At 49.6% G+C, this 20825-nt stretch overlaps 1 protein-coding gene across 1 annotated transcript in view; it reads right to left on the bottom strand.

Moving 5' to 3' along the window:
• Window positions 1-20825, bottom strand: part of LOC147668823 (interferon-related developmental regulator 2-like) — a 93294-nt gene that overhangs the window by 44419 nt on the left and 28050 nt on the right. Inside the window, exon 4 of the mRNA XM_086948428.1 lies at window positions 451-535. Within this exon, the coding sequence (XP_086804554.1) occupies window positions 451-535 (85 nt within the window). The remainder of the gene's footprint in view (window positions 1-450; window positions 536-20825) is intronic.

Genomic DNA, 20825 nt, shown 5'->3' with positions numbered 1-20825 from the left:
CTTATAGGTAGACATGGGTATAGGAAACATAAGCTGCAATTGTTCTCTGGTCCAGATAAGGAACCATACAAATGTGTGCAGATAGCCCTCACTACAAGGCCCAAAAAAGAAGAGCCAGTGTAGGGGCACTTTCAAATCAAATCCCACAGCTACAACCATACGCCGTTTTAGTATTTACATGGGATACCAGGAACCTCATTTGCTTATTCCACAAAAGAACAGTCACTACAGCTAACTCGAAAGTGACAAAACGTCTTCAGTCATAAGTTAAACCATGTAGCACTATTCCTTCTCTGTGTTTCTATAAAGGCCCTTATTCCTTTGCACCTCCTTCTAAAAACTGCCTGTTGGACCTACTTTGCAGAACACAATCATTTCATTTTTTGCATTTCTTATTTAAAAACATGGCACACAACAGAAATTCAACCGTGGCACAAAATGTTGGCTCACCTCTTATCCATCACGTTATCAATGCATTCTTTCAGCTTATCCTCCCGCTCGTCCTGCAGAGTCTGCTCATCCACCGAATCACTTCCTGAAATATAGATAAACAATTTCAAAGTGAAAAGACCGATACAAAGACTATTTATAGGTTGGAGCCAGCCCAAACTTTGAGGGGTGTTGTAAGCCACAGGGTTTACTTGCAGTTCTGAAAGGTCTAGGGAGGTTTAGACACCAGTCACACAAGGAACGAGTTTGCAATCTACTCTGACTAGAGCAACCAGGCACACTGTTTAAAATCAACATATCCAGTTTTGGGGGTCACCTGAAGTATGGAAGATAATGTCAAGTAAAGCTGACAATTTATATAAGGTCTCTGACCATCAGCCTAAACAATATGGGCCGACGCCTGTTACCACCATGGTCATGCGTGTGCTTGATGTTGCGTTGTCACAGGGCATTTAAAAGAGGACTCCAGTAAGTGAACTGTCAACTTGCATTACTACAAAAATAAATCCATGTTTGTTAATAAGGGAACACTTAACTTGCAGTCAATATGGAGCATTATTCAATTCCACTTCTTTAAGATATCAGTATGTTTTGTACCCAGCTCAACAGAGCGGCTCTAGTGTCTAGGTATTTTAATGTATCTGAGTCTCAGACTAAAGTCAAGGGTTCAAGCGCCTTTGCTGTATATCTAGTTGAAATTCTGCTAAATCATAAGGAGCTGCAATTAGCTCTACCAAAAGCTTTCATATTGCAAAAAGACAACAATGTTAATGATGTGAGACAAGTTAGCTTACAGTTGCATACAGTCTTCATTGAATACCACTTTCGGATCCAATATCAAAGGTGGGTTGCACCCACCTCGATATAACATTGCTAAATGGCTATCAGTTTAGGATCTCCTACTGTTTAAAGGTCTGTTTTAGCAAAATGTGTTTCAAGGTTAACTGCAGTTTGTTTAAGTCAATAGTGCAACATGGAGCTAAAGATCACAGGAGAGTGGCTTGAAAGGGTGAAGCTGTACAACAGTGTATGTGACAGCAGCTCAAAGGACAAAGTTGTGGGAAAGGACATGTTTCAAAGGTTATAAAAAAAAATGTGCAGAGAGAACCAGGTAAACATGATGAATAGTAAGGACACTTGCTCTTTCAGAATGCTTATGAAAATTGTGGCTCAAGCGTTTTTTTTAATGATTAATCGTAAAAGATGAAACGTGCACATACAAGCCATAGATGAAATTGTTTAAAAAGGAATGTGCACCAGAGAGCACGCGGAAAGGCGAATCTGTATAAAATTGTAACAATCGTAGATGAAAGGCAACAAAAGTAGAACGTGCTGGGAGAAGTGGGAAAACAGACGGGGAAATGCATGCATTCTCGGAGTGCTTTTAAAAAGAGAGCAAGACAGTATTGACAAAGCCAACAGGTCTCACCTATGTGTGAGCTATTGGCTTGGCCAACGTTTTTTAGCCCTCTTGTAGAGCAGCGTGGCTGTTCGGCAACATGGCTAAATGTTAATAAAAACCAAGCGCTGGCAAAGCCAGCTGGTCTTGCCAATGGACGAACGGTTGGCAATCACGTATGGGGAGGGGGGTGAATAAGGGGAGGAATCAAAAAAAGAGCTATACAGTGGTCAGTGCTGGCTGCTTTATAGAACTTTTTTCCTTATGTGAGGGAGGGTGAGCAGATACCAAGACTGGGTGGGTAGGAAAGAAACAGAATGATTAAAAAACAAGGGCGCTTAGGGGGAAACGGACCAGGGAGGGTTGAGAAGGTTAAAAAAAAAAAAAAAAGTTAAAAAAAATGTTTGACCCGGCGACTGTCACTTTGGTGGGACGCCCCATGACTCCTTTCGAGAAATGGCTCCTGACTAGAGACACAGATCGCCGCCTCATCTCTGATATATACAAAATGCTTACACCTCCAATAGATTCACACAAGACAGCTGGACAGAAAAGATGGGAATCCGAACTGGGCAGACCGTTGTCATTTAAGGAATGGAGCCAGGTATACTACAGGGCATCCCACACCACACGCAACACAGCGGGCAGAGAGACAGCTGTGAAACTGGCAACCTATTGGCACCTCACCCCAGTCAGACTTCATAAAGGTAACCCATCTAGAAGCGACCTGTGTTGGAGGGGGTGTGGGGAAAAAGGCACTATGACTCACATCCTCTGGGACTGCAGAGAGGTCAGAGACTATTGGAACTCTGTCTTAGATGACATTGACGCGACCTTTGACAGAGATACCTCGCTTCCCTGCATACGCCATCTTGGGGCTTCCCAATGCACTCACCTTCCCCCTGAAATCGGTCCGTGGCAGACAGATGGGCATTGCCATCCAAGCCGCCACGCAACATATCCTCTCACTCTGGGGGTCCACCTCCAAACCCACCCACATAGGGTGGCTACACAAACTTTGGTACACCCTGGGCATGGAACGTATCCAGGCTACTCTCTCTCACTCTGCAGCCACGTTTCAAAAAGTCTGGCAACCTTTCATCTCGCTGCTGTCCAAAGAATTTAATGAAATTACGTGTCCAAAGTACTTACGGCTGTTGCATCTCACGGACACGGCGACAGACACCTAAACACGGGTCTCTCTCAGATTCATAATCACTGGACCTCGAACATATGGCACACTGGTTGGGGTGGAGGGCGGGGGATTGGTTGGGGGTAGGGGGGGGGGTTTGCGGGGTTGGTTAATTCTAAACTGTTGGCCGCATAAGCATGTCATGAGCCTCATTTGCATCTCCCTGCTACAGCTGAATGCATGTTTCTTAAGCCAATTCTGTCTTAGCACTCAATGGACATTAGTTACGAACTGTAGCAGGTTGCATACACTCTGTATTACGATGCTTTACCTTGGCCCAATAAAAAACCATTAAAAAAAAAAAATATATATATATATATATATATATATATATATATATATATATGTTTAAATAGAAATTACTTTTTAAAGTTAGTATTGGCCAAGGTTTGCAAATACTTTAAAGTTGCTATAGTATAGGCCTGTATCCCTCCTTAATTCACTAGTAATCTTGGTAAAAATCAAACCTTTGCAAAGGAATTCAGCCTCCAATTAAAAGTGTATCCTAACTGTTTGGGTCCCCTCATCTTCAAGATGGAGGGGACAGAGATGTGTGGTTAACCTCGCCTCCCCCACCTGAGAGGTGGGATTGGTAAAGGTGGGAACATCTTTCCTCCTAAACTAGTATTCCTGCGGATTCTCCCGCCCCTAATGGGGAAAGAACCAGTGGGAGCAAGTTGTTGGTGGAAGTAAATGGAATGGACAGCTTTGCAAAGGCCGCAGGCATTTGAAGCTTCCCCTTTGTGGACCCAACCCACCCCAGGGGAGGAGGCACAACACCTCTGCCCAGGATGCGGTTTGTTTCTGGACACAGAGCAGAGGACCTCTACCCAGGGGTCCAGAAATCAGTCTGGTGGTGGTTGGGAAATAGCAGGCAGCCATTCAAGAACCACACCAGGGCTGGTCGTTTTTCAGGGGGCATCTTCAAAATGATCTGTGGGTGCATTTTACATTAAATCCCACACTGGCTACCAAACGTATAAGGTTTTAGTAAAGCCATTATGGATCTCTGGAGTTCGTAATGACCAACTCCCAATCCATATATTCTTTATGGCTTTACTACACTTACAAGGTCTAAGAATGGATTTATACACTGTATGGGTACAGGGTTCATGCCACGGTACCCTCACCTGAGGTATGGTGCACCTTGCTAGAGGAGTGACTTACCTTGGCCCAGACAGTGAGTTGCAGGCATGGCACACAGGGATGTGTGCCATGTCGAATCACCACATTCCTCTGCACCAAAACATGCAGCCTGCAATGGCAGTGTGTGGGTGTTACGGTACAGGGCCTCTAAAGGTGGCACAATCTGTGCTGCAGCTCTTAGAGGCCTTCCCTGGTCATAGTGCCCTTGGTACCTTTGATAAGAGGCTTACCTGTGGCCAGAGATGTGCCAAATGTGGGTACGAAGGTACAGCTTTGAGAAAGAACACAGGCCCTGGGAACCCGATCGGCAGAGACCCAGGGCACACCAAGTCAATGTGCATCATGTGTGTCAGACAAAGAAGTTGAAGGGTGGGGGGTGGGGGGGAATCATGCAAAAATGGGCACTTTCCTAACTCCCCCTCCAATTCTACCTTCCGAGCTGGTGGCAGACAGTGTCATTGATCACATTAGAAGTGAACCGTCATCACAAAATAGGCGCACACAGACTTCTTTCCTAATCAGCACAGGAGCAGTTTCACTTGCAACTGTCCCTGGATCCAGGAGGGAACAGTTGCCATAAGGGACTAATACAGTTCGGATTTTTTTTTGAAAGACAGACTACTATAGAAGATTAGACTCACTTTTAAAGCCCTGATGAAGTCCACACCAGTTGGACGAAACGCTTCGGCTGTTTGGCGTTTCATTGAACAAGGTTAAAAAAACAACTTGTGTAATATCAACAGCGGATGGACATAATCTTGGTTTAGTGTTGGTGCATTCCACATTTGTGAGGAATTAAACAAGGCAGCGTTCTTAGCACAAACCTCTTCAACTGCTACATAAATGACGTTGCAACATCTTTGAAGTGAGCTAAAGATCAGTTATATATTCAACCAAGAAGTGTGACTGGGGGAAGAGTGTCTGAAAAGTTTCAGTGCTCCGTCCATCTCCTTGTGTTTGCTTTGTTCGCCCTAAGTTGGCAGGGTATGCCCAGACGTGGGTCCCTTGCTCACTTTGCCACTGGATTCAAGCTATCCTGGCTGATGAGGGGCGATAGCCTGAAACCAATCCCCCAGGATGCATGTATCCGGTCCAGTGAAGACCTGGCTTGGCAGTTTGGGCTGGACTGTTCCCATGAGGCACAGGGTCCAGATTGATTTGCATATAGCTGGGGCTAAACTGAGGTGGCAAAGGGAGCTAAAGAAAGACTATGGATTCAACCTAGATCGCGGACTGAGGGTGAGTGTCTGAAAAGTTTCAGCGCTCCATCCATCATCTCCTTGTACTTGTCTCGGAGCAACTGGCACTATTACCTACGCAAGGTGAGGCACAGACGAGCTGCGGACGAGTCAGCCGATGCTTGGAGGCTGCGGAGTGGTGAGGTGTTACCACTGGGGAAAGCGCACGAGACATGGACCTGGCAGAGGCCTTTTGCAGACTGTGTGCACAAAAAGAGACCCCAGTGTGTGGCTGTGGTGGAAGGTGATCCTTTTCCTCCAGGCCTCTGTAGTAGGGGCTCTGCTGGTTTCTGGCTGCAGGACTCTGCTGTTGGAACCCACTCACTGATAACTAAGGAGATGGGGCGGTGGCCTATTGGTCTACGAGGGCCCATTGATCTGTAGGCACCCCTCTGGGAGGTAGCTGCACCATTTTTATTCGAGGAGGGGTGCACCTCTCGCTGCAGGGAGGATGGGTGAGCTGCATTATGGCACAGGCGAATTGTGCTTGGGGCCCAGGGCCAGGGGAGGCTTTTCCTGTTGGAGTAGTGCGAAAACAGAGGTACTGTTGAGGAGCTGCGACGGCCGTGGGGAAACAAAAATCCAGACTGAACTTTATCGTAGACATTGAGCCAGAGGAAATGGAGTGCATATTTCACCACAAAGGTCTCATAGCGCTTGCTAGTACTCAGGACAGGCAGGAAAAGCGCGACAGCCAGATTGAGAGGACTGGGCTAGAATAGCCAAGTTTTAAGGAGTCAACGGAACTTCTTGTGGTCTGTTTCCAGGCGGCGGGGTAAAGGCAGTGTATTCCAAGTTTCGGGGGCTACCAGGGAGAAGGATCTACCACCATTTCTGACTGTGCGGACCTTCAGCGTTGTCAGAAGGTATTTACTATTGAATCCAAGGGTTCTCGCCTGTTGGTGTATAGTGAGTTTTTTTTAGCTAGGTAGTGAGGTCCTTTCTTATTGAGCGTCTTATGCACCAGACAGCACAGTTCGAAGTGGATCCTCTTTTTGATTGGAAGCCAGTGCAGGGTCCTTAGGCTGGGCACAGAAGGAGAACGCAGGGGCAGATTAAGGACCAGTCTGGCCGCTGTATTCTGCCTGACCTGGAGCTTGGCCAGGAGTTCTACATTAGTAGAGGCAACAAGAGAGTTACTGTAGTCCAGGCGGCTAATAATTAGTCCCTATACAAGGGGCATGCAGGAGGAAAGTGGAATCCACTTGAATATTTTTCTAAGACTGCGCATAAGTCCATAGCAAGTGCGGACCAGATAGTTAATGTGGTCGGACATTGAAAGTTTGGAGTCTAGAATTACACCAAGGTTACGTGCAGCTGTCTTAGGAGGAGGACAAGGTCCTGAGATAGAGGGCCACCAGTCGTTGTGCCATAGTTTGGCTGCATCCCGAAAAAGCAGAATCTCCGTTTTGTTGGCATTAAGAAGGAGATTGTTAGTCATCCAGTTGTTTATGGCTATCAAAGAGTTTGAAACGCTTTTTGGTCTCAGTGACATCTGATCCCATGGTGATTAACAGCTGAGTGTCATCTGCGTAAGAAACTGTTTGAAACACAAAAGATTCAATAAGTTTGGCCAAGGGGGACACGTACAGGTTGAATAACGTAGGGCTCAAAATGGAGCCCTGGGGGACACCTTTGTCGATAATTTGGCTAACCAAGAAGTCTCCTATTTGAACTTTAGAGAAGCGGTCCGTCAGATAGCTCCTGAGCCAAATCAAGGCTGCGCCTTCGACACCTGATACGCGTAGGCGATCAAAGAAGGATGCCATGCCAGATTGTGTCGAAGGCTGCAGACAGGTCAAGTAAGACCAGTATAGCAGATTGCCTGGCGTCCAGGGAAAGTCTGATATTGTCGACCATTTCAAGTAGGGAAGTTTCGGTGCTGTGGAATGCCCTAAATCCTGATTGGGAGGGATCCAGTAGTTTATTATTTTCCAGGTGATGGGTAAGTTGGCAGTTAACCAGAGACTCCAGAATTTTGCTAAAGAATGGCAGAAGGGATATTGGTCGGTAGTTGAATAACTGCTTGGGATCCGCAGAAGACTTTTTAAAAATGGATCTGATGGCCTCTTTCCAGAGGGTAGGGACTATGGACTGGGACAGGGAATGGTTAAATAGTGCAGTAAGTTGGTGGAGGAAAACGGGGCCCATTTTGGATAGGACTTGTGCAGAGGCGGGATCATTAGGGGAACCTGACTTTATATGATTAAGAGTTGATAGTACTTAGTCCTCTGAAACTGTACAGAAGTCAGTGAGGGGGACAATATGGAAAGATAAGGGGTCAGGATTACACCCACTGGGTGTGATGTCTGATGATTGGGGAAATATCATTGATCTGTCCAACAAAGAATGTGGAAAGGGAGTTCACCCACTCCTGGGAAGCAATTCGTAGTTGTCGATAGGAGGGAGGATTGGTGAATTCCTTGACAATAGTGTTAAGTTCCTTCTGCGAATTAGCTGCAAGGGTGATTCTGGTGCCCAAGTATTCTTTTTTGGCACAGTCTATGAAATGAAAATTGGGTTTATATAGCGCACTTCTACCCTGAGGCCTCGTAGCGCTCGGACCGGGCGGGCGGAGAACAGAGCCAGACAATGAGTGTTAGTGAAAGAGAAAGGTTTTCAGGAGTCTGCGGAAGACCTGTAGGTTAGGTTCGCGGCGTACAGTGGAGTTCCAGAAAATGGAGCCAATCCAGGAAAATGAACGTCCACCCCATCTCGCTCGGCGTACTTTCCTTGTGGTAGCAAGGAAGGCCGTACTAGAACGCAGACTTCCAGTAGGTTGATAGGGGCTGACAAGAGAGCGAATCATTGCGGGTCCCGATTTCCACATGGCTCAGTAAGCTAAGCACATAGCCTTAAAAGGATTCTGGACTGGATTGGCAGCCAGTGGAGCTTCAAAGCAGATGACGCTGAATGCCTCCGGGGAAGCTCCAGGAGTAAGCGGGCCGCACGGTTTGGAGTCACCTGCAGTTTTTTTTAATGGTGGCCAATGGCGCGCCCAAATACAGAGCATTCCCGACATCTAGGCGGGACAGTATGAGGGCTTGAAACATTCCTTCTAGCCTGAAAGGGGAGTAAAGGCAATATTTTTGTTGAGTTTGGTGGCTTGGTAGTTAAAACAAAGGCCGCTATCCAGCCACACGCCCAGGCTCTTAATCTGAACTTTAGGGACCGGCATGGTGCCGAGACGGGTAGGCCACACCGGAGCCAGGCTGGGTGAAGGAAACTTACCCAGGATCATCAGTTCTGTCTTGTCCCCGTTTAGCTTAAGGTGAGATAGTGCCATCCATTCGGCTACCGCTTCTAGGCAAGTGCCCATGGTGCTAGATGACCCCTCATGGTGGGTGTCATCTGCATAGGTGATAATTTCAATACCGAAAGAAAGCACTATTCCAGCCAATAGCTCCATATAGCCGTTAAAAAGCGTGGGGCTCAGGGAAGATCCCTGTGGGACCCCACAGGTAAGAGGCCATCGGTTTGATGAGGTGGCACCCTCCGAGACCTGAAAAGGATTGAAGCCAGGTGATAGCCAAATCTGTCACACATAGATGTTTTAGTCGAGTGAGCAAGATGTTATGATCCACAGTGTCAAAGGCGGCACTGAGGTCAAGCAAAATAATTGCTGCTGTGCCGCCTTGGTCCAGGAGCCTCCGTGCTTCCTCTGTCACTGCCAGGAGGGCTGTTTCCGTCCAGAGCTTGTGATTGATGTATAACTGATGAGTAGTCTTATAGTGCCGTTTGTCACTACTATCCTTAGAACGCCTCCACTTCCGTTCCGCCTTCCTGACGGCAAGTTTGTCAATCTTACGTTTGGGGAGAACCAGGGGGAGAGTTTAATGAGGCATTTGGTTTGTTTCTTGGGGGCAATGTGATCAAGAGTGGTGGTAATGGCAAGGTCGAGACCTCTGGCACCATGGTTGGATTGGCCAACTCAGAGGGATGGGGAGAAGTTGGCAGTAAAGGAATCAGAATTGATTTTGTTCCAAGGTTGACTTAATTTGATTTTATTCAAGAGTGGGGGTATGCTTAATGAGTTCTGCAGGCGGACCATAATGGTCGACCATAGAATAGGGAAAGGTAGGTCGGTTTCTAGTTGGGGGGGGAGAGTAGATCCAGGGTAAGTCCTGCCGTGAGTAGGCCGACGGCACGTTTAGAGACTCCTAAAGTATTGAGACCGTTTATAAGATCACGTGTAAGGGTCAGACAGAAGCTATGCATGGAAGTTAAAGTCCCCTTCTAAGAGGAAGTTATCTGCAGCCAAGAAATGGGGGGCAATAGCCTCTATGAGATTGCTGGAAAAATGAGCTCTGTTGCTAGGGGGTCGATAGATAAGAGCGCCCGCCAAGATTTGTGATTGGTACTCTCTATGGAGAAAATGCAAATCTCACCCCACTCTGCCTGAGAGGTCTCAATGACATCGATTTTAAGGTTGGCCCTAAAAGCAATGGCGATCCATGGTCAACTGAAACTACAGGGACTCATCGCTCTGAGGCTACCACTTTGGAGGTGTCCTCCCCCCAGGTGGGGGGTCTGCACATACCACCCCTCCCCTGATCTGTTAGGGGTGGGTTGGGCCCACACGGAAGGGGCTGTGAAGATGAATATGGCTGGACACAGATTTCCTGCGGCAGCCGACATGGGGAAAACAGATGCCCAGCAGTCAAAACTGCCATTTGAGCGACACAGATTGGCCCAAGGCTCAGAGACAGTCCCTGGAGGATACCTCTCAAGATTTTATGGCTGACGGCGGATCATCCCAGGAGGCGAGTCAGACATACGGGTGGTTTTTAAGGATCTCAAACTGTCTCTTGCAGCCGCAGATAGTAAAACAGACTCACTAACGGACAGATTTGATTGCTTAAAAGAAAAGGTCTCCAGCCATGATGAACAGATTGGCCAACTCGAGCAACGCACCTCAACGGTGGAGTTCCTTTTTCACCGACCTCAAGGCAGTTGCTAAATCAATCAGAAGCCTCCAGCTGGCTGGGGCAATCGCTAGGCCACCCACGGAACTGATTACTATAGTTGCATAAGTGATAATGACTGATCGCATCGGCAGTAGATATTAGAGTGGGATGGCTGCTGCTGGACCCCCTGGGCTGGGAGCCCCGAGGCTGTATCCGATTGGCATTCCAATCCATTAATGTTTTGCTGTTGAGATGTGGGGATGCCCCCGATGGTGCCTGATGGTCAGTTTGCTTCCCTGTTCCAGCCACCCATCCCTCTTCTGGGGGTACGCTGGGTGACTAGTGTTCCCCCTCAGGGATGGCAAGACTCCCTTATCGTTCTGCATGGTTAGCTCCTGGTGGCTGCGGTTGGGGTCTGTATTCAGTTCGATTGAGGGGCTGGAGTGGGGGCTGCGTGGGAGTTGTTGGGAATGTTTGAAGAGTTGTATCCGTCCTCTTCCCCCCCCCCCCCCCCCCTTCTCCTCAACCCACTCCCTTTTTTAGGACTCACGCCTGTTTTGCAGTGCACAGCCCAGCGAGAGACCTCATGTAGGGGGTTTCAAAACGGGCCTAGGAATCGCACACGCTCATGCTTTTCCTATTGGCCTTTGCACGCGTCTTTATCAAAGACAGCAGGCAATTGGCCAAAAGCGGGCGCATTGCTCCGCCCATGGCCTATTGGTGTCTGGTACCCACACCACTGCCATGTGATTTCAATTATCGTGCCCAGACATGGGCGTGATAATTAAAACCACATGCCTCGCTATGGCGCGAACACCACTCGCAGGTTAGGTTTTTTTTTGGATCAATTTCACAGGGAAGCAACTACATGAAAGAAGGAAATCAATCAATCAATACATTTATAGCGCGCGCTCTTCTCCCATGAGGGTCTCAAGGCGCTGATGGGAGGGGGGTGTCGCTACTGCTCGAATAGCCAGGTCTTGAGGTGTTTTCTGAAGGTGAGATGGTCCTGGGTCAGTCGTAGGTGTGAGGGGAGGGAGTTCCATGTTTTGGCTGCCAGGTAGGAGAAGGATCTTCCTCCGGGGGTGGTTCTGCGAATTCGTGGGACGAGGGCGAGGCTGGCGGAGCGGAGCTGGCGGGGGGGGGGGGGGGTATTTAGAACGAGAGGCGGGTGTTGGAGGTATTCGGGGCCCTGGTCGTGTATCGTTTTGTGTGCGTGGGTGAGGAGCCTGAACGTGATCCTCTTGCAGACGGGGAGCCAGTGCAGGTTTCTCAGGTGGGCGGATATGTGGCTGTGGCGAGTGATGTCGAGGACGAGCATGCGGAGGCGTTCTGTATGCGTTGAAGTCGTGTCTGAAGTTTGGCTGTGGTTCCTGCGTATAGGGAGTTTCCGTATTCCAGTCGGCTGGTGACAAGGGCCTGGGTGACAGTCTTCCTGGTTTAGGTGGGAATCCATCAGAAGATTTTTCGGAGCATGCGCAGGGTGTTGAAGCAAGATGACAAGACGGCGTTGACTTGCTTGGTCATCGTGAGGGAGGAGTCCAGGATGAATCCCAGGTTGCGCGAGTGGTCCGTGGGTGTTGGCGCGGAGCCCAGTGCTGTGGGCCACCAGGAGTCGTCTCAGGCGGATGTGGATTGTCCGAGAACGAGGACCTCCGTTTTGTCGGAGTTCAGCTTCAGGCAACTGAGCTTCATCCATTCTGCGACGTCTTTCATTCCTTCATGGAGGTTGGTTTTGGCGGTGTCCAGGTCTTTGGTGAGGGAGAGTATCAGTTGGGTGTCGGCGTAGGAGATGATGTTGATGCTGTGTTTGCGTGCGATGGCGGCGAGGGGGCTCATGTAGATATTGAAGAGAGAAAGGCCGAGCGAGGAGCCTTGGGGTACTCCGCAGATAATCTCGGTGGCCGCTGAGCGGAAGTGAGGGAGGCGGACTCTCTAGGTTCTGTCGGAGAGGAACAAGGTGATCCAGTCCAGGGCCTTTCCTTGGATCCCAGTGTTGAGGAGGCAGGTTGTTAGGTGCGGTGGCATACGGTGTCAAAGGTTGCAGAGAGGTCTAGGAGGATAAGGGCGGTTGTTTCTCCGTTGCCCATCAGGGTTCTGAGGTTGTCGGTGGCTGCGATGAGGGCGGTCTGTGCTGTGGTTGGCTCGAAATCCGGACTGGGACGAGCGAGTTGTTTGCCTCGAGGAAAGATGTCAGCTGTTTGACGGTCTTAGATGACTTTAGCCGGGAAGGGAAGGAGAGAGATGGGGCGGAAGTTCTTGAGGTCTTTGGGGTCCGCTGTAGGTTTCTTCAGAAGGGCGTTGATTTCTGCGTGCTTCCAGCTCTCAGGGAAGGTGGCTGACGTGAAGGAGTTGTTTATGATGTTCCGGAGGTGGGGTGTGATGATGATGATGTCAGCTTTGTTGAAGATATGATGGGGGCAAGGGTCAGAGGGGGAGCTAGAGTGGATGGTGTTCATGACGTGGGTGGTGTCTTCCATGCTGATGGGGGTCCAGGCTTTGGTGGCTGAAGGCGGAGTCTGGGGTCCGAAGCAGTCGTGTATATCTGCGATCTTGCGGTGGAAGAACGTGGCAAGGGGTTGCAGAGGTCTTGCGATGGGGTGATGTCTTTGTTGCAGGCGCTGGGGTTGGAGAGCTCTTTGAAGATGCTAAAGAGTTCTTTGCTGTTGTGGGTGTTGTTGTCTAGCCGCTCTTTGAACGATGCACTTTTGGTGGTGCGGATCAGCTGGTGGTGTTCACGAGTGGCGTTCTTGAGGGCTGTCAGGTTTTTTGTTGTCCGTTCGTGGCGCCAGGTTTTTTTGAGGTTCCGCAGGATTTCTTTGAGGGTGTTTGTGAACCATGAGGTTTTCCTGTTGCCGGTCTTGCCTGGGGGTTCTTCAGTGGAACGAGGTCGTTGGCGCAGTTGGTGATCCACTGTGCGAGGTTGTGGGCTGAGTCGTTGGTGTCAGCGGTGTCGGCTGGCGGGTTCTGGCTTAGTGATGAGAGAAGCTGGTCTGTGGTGATTTTGCTCCAGCATCTACGGGGGATTTGTTGCGTGCGGTGGTGTGATGTATTCTTTTTGAAGGTGAAGTGGATGCATCTGTGGTCGGTCCAGTGTAGTCCGGTGGAGTGGCTGAAGGAGACGTGGTTGCTGGCGGAGAAGATGGGGGTCAAACGTGTGGCCAGCGAGGAGGGTGGGGGTGTTCACCAGTTGTTGGAGTCAGAGGGTGACAAGGTTGTCGAGCAGGGTGGTGGTGTTGTCGTTTTTCTCCAGGTGGAAGTTCGAGTCCCCTGGGAGGATGTATTCAGGTGAGGCCAGGGCGTGTGGGCTGATTAAGTCTGCGATGGTTTAGCTGAATTGTGTGCGCGGGCCCGGGGGTCTGTAGATTAACATTCCTCTGAGGGTGGTCTTGGGGTCAGTGTGGATCTGGAAGTGTAGGTGTTCGGCGGTGGAAAGTGTCTTCGGCGTTGGTCGTGATGTTGATGGTGTCCCTGTAGAAGATGGCGATTCCTCCTCCGGTTTGGCTGATGCGGTCCTTCCGGGTGATCTTGTAGCCGTCCGGGATGGCTATGGCGATGTCAGGGGCCGAGGAAGTGTTCATCCAGGTCTCTGTGAGGAAGGCAATGTCTGGTGCTGTTGTGTCGAGGAGGTCTCCGAGTTCGACGGCGTGCTTGTGGACGGAGCGTGTGTTGAGGAGGATGCACTTGAGGTGGTTGTTGTTGATGTTAAGTCCGGTGGGTGGTCTACAGGTTCGGAGGCAGGATTGACAGATGAAGGGTCCCTGGGTTCCCCTCTGGGTCGCTCTGTAGCAGGCGGGTTGGCGACCGGTGTTGAGGGCGGAGGAGTCGTATCTCAGTAGAGTTCCCTTGCTCCGGCGGGGGCCAGGTGTTCTGGCGCTGAGCATGGTCCAGCGCAGACGGGCTTGCCTTTGGCACGCCTTTGGCGCGCCAGCAGCGTGTCCTCCATAGGAGGGAGGAGCAGCTGGGAGGCAGGAGCGGGGCAGCAAATGGGAACATCGGGGGCGGGGCCACAGGGACGCAGCGGCTGGAGAGGAGTAACAGAGGGACACGGGGAAAGGAACGGAGGCAATACAGGGGGAGGGGGGCACAGAAGGCAAAAAGGGAGTACAAAATACACCAGAACAGAATGCAACAGGTAACAAGTGACCGAGGGACAAGAGCAGGGGTAGGGGGACTCACGTAGCAGCAATCAGCGGCAGGAGCAAGGCGACAGCACAGGCGGCGACACAGGAGGACCGTGTGGCGGCTGGGGGGGGGTGACCTGCCTGAAGACAGGGTCAAAGGTCAAAGAGGTTGTGAACGGTTTCTTCAAGTCACGATTTTCAGCAGAGGCTCGATTTTTGGGCTGGGTTCTAGAGTATGGGTGCATAGTCCTGAGTTTAGCGCATACTCCACTCCCCTGCTAGTTATAGCGGTCTGGCTCACTGAGTGTCTCTGGGTCTGCTGGAGTGGATGAGGTGGGGGAGGGACGGAGGAATGTAAAGTTGCTGGGGCATTGCTCAATCCCTCATTTGCACTTGCCCATTGAAATTGCACCAATGTATGTTCCGGAACCTGGCTAGCCCTTGGCCCGGTTAACTGTGGACGGGGTGGAGACAGAGGAAAAGAAAAGCCCTAGTTTGCCTGACCAGTAACAAACAAGGGTGCATGGCCCTCCTGCCATCAGTCTTTCTAGTAAATGAGGAGACGCTCAATTCGGGGTGCTCTGGATATCGCTCCCACACAGTACCCATGCGTTCCATAGGTTTTCCAGCCCTCCCGTTTGCAGGCACTGTTTTGGATGGGGTGGTGGGGCAGCAATTCCTCTCCCAGCTTACCTTGGTCTCCAGCCTGGAGTTGTGGTAGGGGGCCTGTGGGCAGTCCCCTCTCCTTAGCGCTGGCTCAGTTGTGGTTTATTCGGCTCCTCCATGCAGTTTTGGGACGCCCGGGTCCAGTTTCCGCCAGCCCCTGATGGATTGCAATGTCGATCTTTATGTGATCAGTGTAAGGGGCGACATTGAAGCCTGGCCCTACGCCTCCACCAGTGGGAAAGGTGAGTGCCCCTCTCCCGCCCTCAACTGGGATCGCTGCCATGTTCAGCATCTGTAGCTGGCTTCTTGCTATTATGGGTGGTCATTACTCATTTTACTGGTACTCAATGGTACAGTGCAGATCATCTGGTTTGTTAATTTGATAGACCTCAAAAAGCTTAGTTGACTCACCGTGAATCAAACATTTTACTGTGCTTTCAGACACTGATACCTGCTGTGGATACATTAGTTCACAGACCTGGTAGCCCTTTGTTAGTACTTCCTTTCATCAGGTAATTCTTTGGCCAGGATGTGCGCTCTTGCGAGAGGCGCGTTACTTTCATAACATTCAGGTGCCCCTGGGGCACCCACCCAGACTGACTTTGCAAGTGTCTGGGGCGGTGGTGCAGGCCGGGTGCTGGGGCTGCTGCTGTGCCCTGCGCCGTTGCTGCTGCTATGAAGGTGCTGCCAGCTCTCCCTTCACGAACCCATCCATCATGGGCCCCTCCATGCCCCCATGCTGACTCCCTGATGAGGATCTCATCAGCAGGTTTAGTGATCGACTGGACAGGTGTGAACTCCCTTCATCACTTGAGAGGCGCTTACGTGGCCCCTTATGCAGCACACACTCATCGATACTTGCTTTCACCCCCCGTGTGTCACAAATTTCTCTATTTATTTACTAACCTACCCCTTCCACTCACTTGTCAGTTCTGATGCAGACTTCGATGTAGTCCGGTGTGGATGGGCTGGGCTGGGAGACAACCCAGAACTGCCTGGGAGACTCTTACTCTACCTTTTAAATAGGGCGGATTAGGCGCACTGGATAAGGACCTTTATTACTATTGTGCATAGGCACTGTTTGCGTTCTACTGGTTATCTTCAACTCAAATTCACAGTACACACTGTGCCCAGGCAGGACAACGTGGCACCGAAGCCATTACATGTGGCGAAAAAAAACACTACAAGCTTCGATGGACGAGCAAACGCACGATTAGACGAGCGGTTTGTCCCCCTCCGTGCCAGTGCTGAGGCACCCTGCCCACCCTATTCCCAGGAGATGGGGGGTATGTGAAAGGTTGAAGAGACTTCGGCTTACCCCAATGGGAGCTGCGTTCCTAGAGGGATAGTTTATTACGCTGCAGCGAGCTATAGGAGATGAGGCAACTATGCTTAAAAGTTTGCGGATTAGCTGTGGTATGCGCTGTGCACTGGGTATGCCATGGTTCCGGGAGCACCCCTTACGCAACAGGTTCTTGAGAGCTTCATTGGTAACGAATCCCCACGCAAGTTGATAACCAGATTGTATCGAGAGATGCAACACACTGCCCCGGTGAGAGTCCCTGTGGCGCGACAGAAGTAGGAAGACCTTCTGGGCATAGGCATAACTGAAGAGCAGTGGGCTTTCTGTTGCGCTCAGGCGAGAGCACTGTCACCCAATTATAGGCTTTGCTTGATACATTTAAAATTTCTTCATGGACTATGCCGGTCTCCAGAATGGCTGTTTAAACTAGGATTAATAGAAGAAGTGTGCTGTGTCCGCTGCTCCGATCTCTGTGCAAGTTCTTCATTTGGCTTGGGCATGCCCTAGCACAGATCGGTATTGGGAGTCAGTCTGATGCAACTTACTAGACAACCGGCCTGCAATTAGGGAGCACACACTTTGTTGCGCTCCTGGGCTACGTTAAATAAGTCCCCAGGAGTCACGAAAGTGGACCTCCCATCTGCTATTACTAGACAAGCGGCAGGTGGCGATGTGTTGGGGCCACTGCAACTCCCTCCAGTTGGAGGACTGGCTCAGAGATGCGGCTACTGCTAGGACCAGCTAGAGACATACTAGGACTTTGTTGATTATATCACACCCTAGGGCAGAGGTCTTCAATCTGTGGGGCGCGGAGTCATGGGAAGGGGTCACGCATTCCCAGGCCTCACCTCTAACTCTACTCTGGAAAAACAAAAGTCCCCAGACAGTTCATTATGAAATTAAAATACTAAAAGCTGCAATGCCATTCAGGGAGTGTTTTCTTGTGATGTGAAACCAGAGCTGATCAGACAGCTAAACAAGGCTTCCTTCCAGGATGCCTGCTTGCCTGAAAAGAATAGAAATATGCGCTACAAGTTAATCTGAAAACGTAAAGGGCAATTTGCAGATGTAAAGAATGATTGGGAGCCGGTACTGGCTTTCATTGATCAAATCAATGAAAGCTTTGTGATGAGCTGTGAAGTGCACGCTTCTAATTGTAAATATATTTACATATTGATTACTATCCCAGGGGAGGTGTTGAAGGCCAGTAAGGAGCAAGAAAAACAAGCATTTGCAACAGTGGCGGTGCGTCCATGGGGGGCGTTGGGGCGTTGCCCCACTAGCCATGGACGACCGCGCAACATGCATGCATAATTTAAAATCTCAGGATTTTGTAAAATAAATCGCGCTATCGTCTCCGGGACAAGCCCGGCAGAATCGGGCAGCGCATAGGAAGTGGGCCGTCGGGGGGCGGGACTGTGACAGAGAGTGTTAGCAGAACAGCGGAGTAACTGCGGGCCAGTCAAAATACGGAGGACTCCTGGATTTCACATGCGCAGTGTGTACTACAGTAACTGTACACACTGCGCCTGTGAAATCCAGGAGTCCTCAATATTTTGACTGGCCCGCGCATGCGTACAGTGGTCCCCCCCTCCCCTAGCCACTCAGAGACACAGGCAGGGACCCGGGGCCCTGGTCTCATCATGGGCAGATAGCACCCTGCTCGTAGGCCAATCCTGGCGCAGTGGCGCTGTTAACGCTGCACCAGGATTGGCTGCTGCAGCAGGATGATGGTGCCGCACTTCAGTGAAAGTAAAGTAGTCACTAGAGCGAACTCAGGGAGTCTGTCTGAGAGAGTCCGAGAGTGACTTATCGTCGTGTGACTCATCGTTGTGTGACACTGACTTGTTGTGTGTGTGCCACTGCCTACGGACGGTCTCCGTCACCACCACCACCGCGATACCGCGTCCTCCACCGTAAGTTTTTTACTATGCGAGGCAGGGGCCTCCTCTGACCTCTGCCATCCCTCCCTAACCAGTGCCAGGCTTGCTTCCTAATCCTATCCTCTACCGTACCGTCCGTCAATGTTGCTGCTTGAACTTTAAAAAAGCAGGAAACTTGACGTTTTTTTTTCAAAGTGCTTTAATTGCTCCTTTGAATGGGCGGCTAAGTAGCGCTTCTTAACATTGAGCACCTGACCGTTTTCAGAGCTTCAATATATTCCCGGGCGGCTGCCGAACTTTAATCCTCCCTGGTTATCCTCGCTCCCAGTAAAGGGCTCGCAGCTGCTCTCTGCACACATCGGTATGGTATCCTTAAATTCACACCCTTGCCTTTCTTCTTGTGTAGCGCACGAATGCGCTACCAGTATAGGCTATCAAAATTATGCTCTGCAGTGTGCCCTTTGACCCTGCCCCATCGCCTTGCAAGTCCCAGTTCATTCTAAGAGCACCCCCGTCTCAGCCCAAGCCCACAGCTCCAGGCCCTACAGCCAGTGACAGCTCCCCCCACCCCACCCTCATCATCTCCATCCAGAGAAGTTTTAAGGCATGGGCAAAGTGGGCTCTGGCCCAGGGCCCCAGCCCCCTGAGAGAGTATTGCCCTGAGGAACTTTAATCATTAAGCAGATTGTACATAGCATTTTCTTTTATTTTATTTTTAAGGAGGGGAATGTGTGAGAGTTTATTGCAGATATTTTTCAGACAAATGGTGTGTTTATGTTTCATGCAACAACCGTAAAAAGTTTATTTTAGCTCCAAACAGGTCCTCGGATGGAAGGGGTGCATAGAGGTAATTGTTGTAGTGTTAGCAAGCTGGCTCTGTCACAATATTGAAAACCACATCAATAACCCTGCATATTACTAGATGTAAACACATTTTCATTTTGGAACAGTGTGTTTCTGCACTGCCAGTGAGACAGAGAGGGCATGAAAGAGCTGTAACTTGATCATACATTTAAATGTGTTCCTAACAGGGGCCCCTGAAATACGTTTGGCCCAGGGCCCCCACAATCCTTAAGGCGTCCCTGTGTCCATCGACAGCATCCCTATCCCCCCTCACCATAGTGACTGCACCCCTGCCCATAAAAACTTCAGTGACTGCATCACTTCACCATCACCCTAATACCTGCATCGCTCCCTCTCTCCCCCTCCCGCGCCCCACTGACTGCATCCATGCTCACTATCGCCCCCAGTGACTGTATCCCTTTCAGCCATCACCACACGACTGCATCCCTGACCAGAGAGAGCACCGGGCATTAATAATCGGATCAACCCCTGTCAGAGAGACTTGAGATTTAAGTGCCCATTTCCCCCAATCCTTCTTCCACAAGGCAATCCTTCCTTCTGTTATGTCATGTTATTGTAAAAGAGATATGCCTAGAACTGCATTGCCAACTGTGTGTCCTTAGATTGCTGCCTGTGGCAAACATTGCCATTAATCTAAAGTGGTCAGCCTAGGTCCACAACCTCCTTATTGGCGGAGTTAATTTCTAGCCACTTCACGGTGGCATGCCGCTAACTCCTTTAATCCATCACCATTATGAGCCCCAGAGCAAAGCAGCAAAGAATTCAGTTTACTGTGTGGGCAATATAAAATATGCTTTGGTATTCTTGCTGTGTTTGTTTTTATTATCAGCATTTATTGTATTTCTGTAACTTGGAGCAAGCCATATTTGGAATTTGATCTTTTTGATAAGAGAGCTATGTGGGTACGTGTTTATCTGGTAGGAAGCTGAAAAACAGTTTGCCATTTAGAAGGAAGATTGCTATTTTTATGATATGTCATGTTATTTGTGTACAATAAAATCTGTTTTGCAAACATTTAGCTATAAGTACTTTATAAATGTACCGTTTTGCATGAAGGATAACAAGGGACCACTCCTAGCTTTCTCTCAACCCTACAGCTAGCTTACCCAGGAGGTGTTTTGCAGAGGGCAATGGGAAGTGTGCACATAGAGGGTTTCTTACTGCACGTGGAGAAATTAAATTAGAGGGTACATTGGTGTGTACTACGTTTGTGGCACGTTTCCAGGCAAGTTTTCAACCTAGTGATTTTCCTAGTCACATGCACACAGCTGTGTACTGATCTGGTGCCTTCCTTTCCCCTTTGGTGAAGTTATCATTTGGGCTTGTCAATCACGGTTTGGGGTACTTTTTGACTATTTTGGCTGTGCACATGCTACTGTTGGATTATCTACATGCCACTTTACTATCTGGCATCTTGGATTTGGATTAAGTTCCATTTGGTAAACTATCTTCACACTATTTCGCTGTCAGCCATCTTCATTGTGTTAAGTTTCATTACACAGAATATCCTCACTCTGTTTCCTTGTCAGCCATTTTGGATTGGGCTGTATTGTTTACTTTAAATATAATTGCATTGGATTTCCATAAGCACTAGTGTATGTTGACAGCCTTTGATCTGCAGGCATTTTCAGCTGCTTCATCTTTTGCTTCTGC

This window comes from Lissotriton vulgaris, unplaced genomic scaffold (genome assembly GCF_964263255.1).
Source record: "Lissotriton vulgaris unplaced genomic scaffold, aLisVul1.2 SCAFFOLD_437, whole genome shotgun sequence".
In the NCBI taxonomy this organism is placed as follows: Eukaryota; Metazoa; Chordata; class Amphibia; order Caudata; family Salamandridae; genus Lissotriton; species Lissotriton vulgaris.
This window is presented reverse-complemented; position numbering and strand designations above follow the sequence as displayed.